The sequence below is a fragment of the Vespa mandarinia genome, chromosome 1, assembly GCF_050613455.1.
Source record: "Vespa mandarinia isolate Hongniang chromosome 1, ASM5061345v1, whole genome shotgun sequence".
Taxonomy (NCBI): Eukaryota; Metazoa; Arthropoda; class Insecta; order Hymenoptera; family Vespidae; genus Vespa; species Vespa mandarinia.
Genome location: NC_140810.1, coordinates 14,561,583 through 14,571,476, shown reverse-complemented (window position 1 = coordinate 14,571,476; position 9,894 = coordinate 14,561,583). Strand labels below are relative to the sequence as shown.

At 30.0% G+C, this 9,894-nt stretch overlaps 1 protein-coding gene across 1 annotated transcript; it reads right to left on the bottom strand.

Moving 5' to 3' along the window:
• Positions 1-5,226: 5,226 nt before the first annotated feature.
• LOC118447736 (uncharacterized) lies at positions 5,227-7,559 on the bottom strand. The gene is made up of 4 exons (XM_085656888.1): positions 7,228-7,559; positions 6,821-6,870; positions 6,361-6,693; positions 5,227-6,249 (listed from the first exon to the last, which is right to left on the bottom strand). The coding sequence occupies exons 1-4, from the start codon at positions 7,237-7,239 to the stop codon at positions 5,445-5,447; spliced, it is 1,200 nt and encodes a 399-aa protein (XP_085513014.1). The 5' UTR covers positions 7,240-7,559; the 3' UTR covers positions 5,227-5,444.
• Positions 7,560-9,894: the final 2,335 nt, after the last annotated feature.

Sequence of the window (9,894 nt, the reverse complement as noted above, 5' to 3'; positions counted from 1 at the left end):
CTGTCATATATAGCCGGTAACAGTGCCGGCTATATAAATTGACCCGGAGGAAGCACCGGAAGGACAAGACAGTACTCTGGTGGGGGATACTATACGATGAGTGTTAATCCCACTGAGATCGAAACAAGCAACACCGGTAACCAGTAAGAAGAGAAAGAGGAAACGTTTGAGGGAGTCGGATGTGTTCGTGCGAAATCAACCACGCGTTAACTTTGATACGCGTTACAATGTATGAGTACATTTCAAACTTTATTTATTTTATATACATATTTTTTTTATGTATATACATACATATATCTGTGTGTATATGTTTTAAAACTCATTCGATAAATGTATGTATCTGAACATGGTTCAGAGAAAGATAAGAGAAATTCGTGCCTCGAGCTATACGTCATTTTGAAAAGAACTTCAGAAAGATAAAATACTTGATAGATCTATTGGATGAGAGATACATGTGAAATTTAAAAATACTAAAAACAGTTTACCAATATGTACATATTCAAATTAAAACATTTCAATAGAATTGAAAATTTATGTTATAATTAGATGTTGATCAATTTGCGATATAACGTATGTGCAATAATATTTTTTTCTAACTTTCCCTTCCTTCTTTTTTTTTTTTTTTTTTTTTTTTTTATTAAATCTAATTTATAAAAGTTGTAATATAATCTTTTCCTCATGATCCATTTTTATAGTGCACAATGATTTAATTTTCAATTTTTGATATAAATACAATTAAAAATATTTATAATATTTTTTTTTTATCTCTTTAATATTGCGACTTTGATATTTATTCGGATAACTAATGTCGCATAATAATTTTTTTTTTCTAAAAGTTTCTAAAAGAGAAAAAAAGGAAACTATGCATTAAAGAAAAATGATATATGTGATGCATCGTTAGGATAGAAAGAAAAAAAAGAAAAATAAGGAAAAAAAGGAAAACCAAAAAGAAAATAGAATAAAAGAAAAGTAGAGTGTGGTAGAAAGAAAAAAAAATTTATAAATATGAAGATTCTTCATGTTAAATAAGTATATTAACGAACAAAAAAATATACCATAATCTTTCAAAATTACTACCAACATTCCAATTGAATATTCATAAAGAAACGATTTCTACTTTCAGCGCATCGATAATAAAGATCGGCGAGTGGTTCGAAATCGAGAAGTAAGAGCAGGACATTGGCATTAAGCCATCGTGCAAAAAAGAAAAACGAGACGACGGACGAGTGTAAATCCGAAAGCACATATCTCGGATATAAATCTAATATTTTTTAATACATAGAAAGAGAGAGAGACAGAGAGAGAGAGAGAGAGGGACATATACGCATCAGATAACACCACGAGAAGCATAAGGTGATCTCGTTAAAAGAGAAAGAGAATGATCGACAGGTAAGATCATATTTATATTTAACTCTTCGAAATTTAATATCTATTCATTAAAATGCCGGTTTAAAATGAATCAGACTTTTCTTCATAAAAAAGAAACAAAAAGGAAAAAAAAAGAAAGAAATTACATATAATTGTCGGTAATCACATTGTAAAATTTTAACACTTTATAATGCAGACTGAGCAAAAGGAATTTCGATCGTTACGATCGTTGCAACTGTCTGCAATATAAAAAAAAAAAAAATTAAAAAATAGAAAAAAGAATAAGTGGGAAATAATATATTTATTTTAAAGAAATCTATATGTATGATAAAAATATATAATAAATGTATAATAAAAATGACTATATTAAAAGAGAGAGAGAAAAAGAGAGAGAAAAAAAAACGTGAAGAAATAAACAGAAATAAAAAAAAAATCTAGGAAACACAAAACAAGTTTTGCACCGACGAGATAACAGAATCTCTCTCTCTCTCTCTCTCTCTCTTTCTCTCTTTCTCTCTCTCCCTTTGTCTCTCTCTCTCTCTTTTTCTTTGTCTCTCTCTCTCTCTCTCTCTCTCTCTCTCTCTCTCTCTTTCACGTTTACGTTATAAAAGCACTTAGAAATTAGAATAATTTTCCAATAAAATAGTAATACATTTAAACAGCGACCAATTATCTTGTAATAAACTTCCCGATAAACTTAATGTCGATTATAAGACATAAGAGTTTTATAAATGTCATCGAACCGTTTCTTTCTTTTCTTACTTTTTCTTTATATGTGTGTGTATGTGTGTGTGTGTGTGTGTGTGTGTGTGTGTGTGTGTGTGTGTACATATATATATGTATATAAAAAATATCTAATCTCACACGAGCGCAATGAAATTGTAGAATCTAGAATTTCAAATAGAAATTCCTTTTACCGGCATTTAACTTTTCCTAGTTGTGGAATGCGCGTGAAAGAACGCACCTGCGATTTGTCTTCCATCTCCTCCTTCGATACTTCTGATCGAGATAATGATCAAGAGGGAATAGATCTTCCGATCTATCTAGGCTATAGATCGCAACGCCTTATGATCACTCACTTTTCTTTCTACGGCCGACAACGAAATAGAAAGTAACACGCGTGTGAGTATGAAAAGGAGGAGGCACATCATATATATGTATATAAGAGAAAGAAAGAGAGAGAGAGAGAGAGAGAGAACTGGATAAAAAAAGATAGTGTTCACTTATACAAGCATTAAATGAGAGAGAGAGAGAGAGAAAGAGAGAGAGAGAGAAAGATAGAGAGAGGAGGAGTGAGAGAGAAAGACATAAATTTCTCACGAGATCCTTTCACTCTTTCCCTTTTTACATATATACATTTCAGACATGTCTGCTGAATTAAAATAAGCACACATTTACGATTATTCTTTTTTTTCGATCAAGGCCAATTGGCCTTGACAATGTTTGCCATTGGCACGATATATAGGTTATATCACTTGTTCCTAGTGAGATTAAGACACGCCTTCTTTTCCATGATCGGTATTACTTTAACAATTTCTGGGTGAAACTTTCAATTGATTTCAAATGATTCATCTCTTTCTTTTTTCCTTTGTTCTCTTTCTTCCTCTTTTTTTTTCTTTCTCTCTCTCTCTCTCTCTAAATCTTTCGAACATCGTTGTTTGTTGTTTATTTCTTTTCCTGTTTCTTTTTTCTTTTTTTCCTTTGAATTTCATTTTTCTTCATTTCTTACTTAGATATACATTATTATAGTTCGCTTTATTCTATAATTTTTTGCTCATCGTAGTTCGTTGTTTATTTCTTTTTTTGATTCTTTTTTTTTTTTTAATATCATTTTTTTATTTCTTTTTTAAATATATATGATAGTATGTGGATAAAATTTAGTGAATAGTACCAATCGATTTCGAATGATTTTTCATTTCATTTTTTTTATTTTTTCTACGTTATTTACTGATCGGTGTTTGCCGTTTTCTATTTTTCTTTTTTTTTCCTTTTTTTTTTTTTCAAAATCCACGCATTCACTTCTTCTCATTTTTTATTTAGATATGTAATAATATGTAAACAGTAATCGTATTTATTACACATATATTTGAACAGCAACAGGATTAACTCGTTAATCAAGAGATATTACTTTAGATGGTAGCTTTAAAAAGCCAAAAATGGTTCTAACCCGTTTGATATAACGCCTTAATCGTTATAGCATAGTAAATGTAATCGAATTTATAATCGAGTTTGCGTATAACGACAGTGATAAACATTACTTACGTGAAATCTTTCAAAAATTCTTTTATTACATATATCTCGAATAATCGTCGAAAGGATATTGTATCTTTAATAATAATACAAATGATCGTGATTATAAAATCTCATTAAATCTTTATCTCCATTCCTTGTAAATTCTTTTTTCTTTTTTTTCTTTTTTGTAGAGATTCGTTCCTTCAAAACCTTTAAAAAATTTCTAACTTAAACTTTCTTATTTTATCTTAATATCCTTCATCTAGGATAATGTCGATTATTCTATCTTTACGAGCTATCACGAAGAATTTAATTATTCGTGAAACTACAAGTACTTTGTATACTTATCTATACGTATGTTCATACGTAGATAAAGAGAAAGAGAACGTGAATGAACTTTGTCCCTTGTATGTATATATATATATATATATACATATATAGGATAAACCGAAAGTTTATCACTAAGTGATATTAAAAATCGATTACTCCTTTCCCAAGACTATTTAGGACATGTAGTTAGGTTGGTAATATTACGAGTTGGGCTTGTAGTTCAACGATCTGAACAAAAGAAAAAGGAAAAGAAAAGAAAAAGAAAAGAGAAAAGGTAGACAAGTTAGCCTAAAACGTCTCTAAAAGGACTTAATCGATTTTTAAAATCACCTTTTTGGTCCACCTAGGAACTTTTAGCTCACTCTGTACATCCTTTCACATATTTTTTCCATTAAATCTACTTACCTATCGTCTCTCTCTCTCCCTCTCTCTCTCTCTTTTTCTCACTCTCTCTTTCTTTTTCTTTCTCTCTTCCTATTGCACCCTTCCCACCACCTTCCTCTTTCTTTCTTTTTCTTTTCTTCATCATCGTTCGATTAAAGCAGCCAAGAAACAGTGAAGTACAAAATGTTCAATATCGAGCTACTCGCACAGACTTTCTCAACTTTCAAGAGCACAACCGGTCTTATGTCTTCCAGTGAAAGTAAACGAAGGGGAAAGATGCCATCTAAAATACTGTGACCTTGCTATCGCGTTCGACAATTGTCGTATTTCAAAAATCAATGAGCCGTGAATACTAGATCAAATGTTTTTTTTTAAATTGACGAAAATTGTATTTTACATCGTTTAAGATCGATCAATTATAGTTCACCGTTTTTCAATTTTTTTTTTTTTTTAATAAACATTATTCCTTTATACCATCGATTTCTAACATTACACATTTATAATATATTATATTATCTACAATGTGCAATATTTGAACTAATTCGTTTAACAATTTATATTCATATCGAAATAATTTTCATAATAATATAATAATTTATATTTAAATTTTACGGATTTAATTATCTATTGCTTTTCTGAAATGTTATCTAACATATTAAATTGGTTTAAATTATTTTTTATTTTTCATGACTATATTCAACTCCGTTATTTTCATTAGATTTATCCTGTATATTATTATAACAATATAAAATTATATTAAAAAAAAAAAAAAAGAAGTAGGATAAGGATATTATAAATAAGACACGTTATGAGATAAAACATATTAATCATTGTTTCATATTAATCAGTTTTATTATAATAATTTACAAATAATTCTTAGAGAATATAAATTATATCCAAGAGAATCTTTTCGTTCTAATATACTAACATTTAGAGAAAAGGAAAGAGAAAAAGACAGAGAAATGTATACATATATATATACATATACATATATATATACATATACATATATATATATACACATACATACACATATATGTATATATATCAATAAAAATAAATATAAATAGAAAAGTATCATACATAAATAAGCTAGTCGCGTTATCACATTAGTTGTTTGTTTCTTGTATTCATCGTACATGAATCATGGGAGGCAAAACAGATGGTCCAACATTTATCCCAATAGGGAAACTCTGAATGGGTGAAGTTTGAATAGGCATAGTACGAAAATCGTGAGGCGGTTCCATTAGTTCTTCTTTCACAGCATATCCTCTTTTGGGTTGTGCAAATTCCGAAAACCAATTTGAACCAGAAACAGGATAGTTCGCTCCTATGAGAGCAGCTGGACTTGGTAAAGGGTTTATTAATTGCTGTTGATGTTGTTGTTGTTGTTGTTGTTGTTGTAAAAGAGTAGAATCATCGATCGAACTGATCGAACTGATAATCTGTGATTGAGGAAGAGAATCGGCACCCAATAAACGAGGCCAATTTTTGGTGAACCCTTCAACCTTTTTGTTGTAATCATCCAATGACACGCTATCACGAAAAATAATACCTTCCTTGCTGCCACCTATAGTAGCCGATGGAATACCAACCGGAACAATTACAGCACCTTCCGCTTTATTATCCTGATAACCTGTATCCTTATAATATACTGGATTCTTAGGATTAACATCTTTGTTCATTTCAAAAACACCGTCCATAGACTTCGTCAATTCATTATTGATAGCTCGTGGTATGTAATTCTTAACATCCTCGTTCTTTCTATTTTGAAGATCCGTACCCTTTATATCGGAAAAATAAGAGTCACTGAAAATATTTTCTTGCATGTAACCAGACGGTGGAGTATTGTATTCTGATCCCGTTGGTGAATAATTTGTGGAAGCATGACTGGGCTCGATATATTTATTACCATATTCTATCATATCTGTGTATCTAAAAAAATAATTTCCAATGAAAACAATTTTTATCAATTACAATATATAATGTCGTTATATTAAACAACAAATTTATAATTTTATAAAGTTATCTTTTTATAACACTTACTTGTTATTGTCAAGTGAAAATGTACCTCTGATATTATCATAGGGAACGTATCCCTTGCCAAAAGAGATCATATGACTGATATCTTTACTATGTGGTACATGCACATGATTAACTTCGTAACCATGATCGAAATCATCACCACCATGCGGAAAAGGTGGGCCCCTGTGATAAACAGGTCTAGATCCATACAAATGTGGAGCAGGATGTTCATGATGCATATTATAAAATTCGTTATTTCTGTAAGACGTCTTTTTAAAATTTGACGACTTCTGACGCCATGGTATCATCGGACTACGTCGTATTTGCCGAGGGTAAACTACTACTAATTTTTTTCTACGAAAAGAAAAAAAAAGAAGAAAAAGAAACGAAATCAGATCTTTCACGTCGAAATATTCCATATATCTGTTATTGTTAATTGATTTCTCTCTATTATATATAGCAACACATACAAAATACTCACGCATGAACAAGAAGAGGTTCATAAACTGCCAGCATAAGAACGCACAACACCTGCGAACATTAATCGCTTGTTAACGGCTACGTTCATTTTCTCTGACCTATTAATCTAGAATTCGTTTTGCGAACGTTCAATGTACTCCAAAGAAATCACCTTTCTACGTATATTATATCAAGATTAAGTGTATCAAGAGTAAGCGATATCATGAATGATTTTAATTGACTTTTAATAAATCGATACATGTCTTGATATCGATAAAACGTTTTGATCCAAAGTTTAACGAAAAATCAGAGAAGGGAAAGAGCGAACGATAGGGAAAAAAAAAGAAAAATGAGACAAAAAAATGAGAGAGAGAAAGAGAGAGAAAGAAAGAAAAATTAAGAAGCAAAAAAGATAATGAAATGGCTTACCGCCAACTGCATTGTCAGTGTCAAAATAGAATCAAGCAGTTCTATTTTCTCTTGGTGTTCTTCCTTCTCACCGTAGATCTTTATCTAACAAATTAGCCGGTTTTCTGTGTGGCTCTCTCGATGCTCGCTTGGCAAGAGCTAGGTGCGATCTACACCACGGTTGATCCAGATACATTGCGAGAGCTTACGCTCGGCTTCTTCTCTTTTATACAAGATTAAAAGAAGATCAGCAAAGGTGGTGTCCACTCCTACCACTCGCGGCAGTGGTCACTTTAGATAGCTTCTTCTACAATATCAATCGACGACGTGGAAAATCTCCGTTACATCCAATAGGCTGGTCCATAAAGAAATAGGTGGGCATGGCCTACTACCAACCTTGATATCTAACGATACATACGTCCATACATATACATAGATTTAAACGAATAAAACGATACTGCTCGGTTCTCTTCTCATCGGGGGAAATCGACACTTTCTTCGTTGGTTTTTCTTTAAACGATCACCACCCTGGATCCCGTTCGTTCGAACCAGAAACGTAGATACTGTTGCCAGAGATCGCCATGAGAAGACCCGATCGATACTTTCCAAAATACGAGGAACAAAACTGTACAAGCTGATTTCTATTTAGTCCTGCCTTGCCTTATTTACTACTTCACAAATTTACATTCATTATTGTACCCTGTGTATACGTGAATCTTATTGTTGATGACGAAATGATCGATGAATCTGAGAATTGAAAAAAAAAAAACAAAAAAAAAAGGCAAAAAAAGTTCCAAGAAATTGCAACTATATATTCGATATTTGAAGTTAAGTATTATTGCCTATATATGTATAATTGATGTATAATAAAAAAATATTTTCGGAGTGAAATCTCGATGGGAGAGTTCGAATTTCAATCGGAACGTTTCTCGAACTTAAATTTATGATGATTCGTTATGATGATTCGTTATTTTCATATTATGATTATTTTGATAGATGCATCAACGTACGAAAAAAAAGTGTTCCTACATATATATGCATATATAAATTTTTTTATTGATCTCGTAAAACGATAATCGATAATAAATTTTGTCGTCATAAACTTCTGAAAGTTTTGGAAATAAATCAATTTTTGTAAGAAACTACTTTCACTATTTGTATCACGATTGTATATGCATAAAATTTCTTGAAAATTGTACTTTTTTTGTTTGGCTTTATATTTAATAAAACCTTAGAACGAGCATATTCATTTTTAGGCAAATAAATTAAATTCAAAAAGTTATTTTACTTTGCAAACTCCTACTTCGCTTAATATGTGGCATCAAGAAATTATCTTAACAAAAGAAAAAAGAAAAAAGAAAAAGAAATCAAAAAGAAAAAAGAAAACGCAAAAGGAATCGAGTGACTTTCTTCGAAGTAATATATTAACAAACTCGTTTCACAATAAATTGAAAAATGAAAGGAGACAGTGAAAATCAACTTTTCAACAATGTATGGCGTGAAATTCGAAGAATAAAAGGTGATTAAGTAGAATTTCTGTTTTCTAGGAAGTAAAGAAGACATAATATATCATTGATTTTATATCTTATTTTGAAACGTACTACAAATTTTTCTACAATGTTCTCATACTTACCCATATAAACATATAAATGCATCCCTATGTATATACACGTTCATGAATATATATATATATATATATATAAATAAATCTCATATACATATTCATACATGTAATAAAATTTGCATACATTTTTCATCATAATAATTATTTTATATATATATATATAATATTTTTTACCTTATATTATCTCTGTGTTTGTGTGTATATATTATACATCATATGTAATTATACAACATATAAAATAAATAAATATATATATATATATAGATATATATATATATATATATATAATATATATAATACAGATATGTACATATAATACATGTATATAATACATATCTTATAGATATGTATATATCATACATATATATAATGCATGTAATATATTATATGTATAATATTATTACAATAGAATAAAATATATATATATATATATATATATATATATATATACATATGTATGTATATAAGAAAGAAAATAGTAAAATAAAGCAAATAATAATAATAGTAATCATAATAATAATTATAATAATAATAATAATAATAGTAATAATAATAATAATAACAATAATGATAATAATAATAACAACAACAATAGTAATCGTGAGAGAAATAGGTGTGGACCAATCACCACTCGTTTCTAGTTCGCCTCCGTTCGAATGAAATTCCTTTGGTAGAGAGTTCACTGTCACGGTCTTACGATCTTTAAGAAAAAGAGGATAAACCATATCGCGTACTGCTCGTTTTCATTTTCGCTCGACTGCCACTACCATCACTAACATTACATAGAGACACTCCCTCTCTATACATACACATACACAGACAAACACAGGCACGCAATATATTCATGCAATTTCCCCTTCTTGTAGATTTTATGAGACATGCTCGGCGATCGTTTTCCCTTTCTCCCGATACTAAATCCGATACATAGAGATCGATTTGCGACTGATGGAGTTAAATTTCTGCTCATCTCCTACTTTTAGACCGATTTTTTTTTTCTTCTTCTTCTATATTAATTTTTATCAAAATCAATCGAGGTCAAGACAATCAAGGACGTATGATCTTTA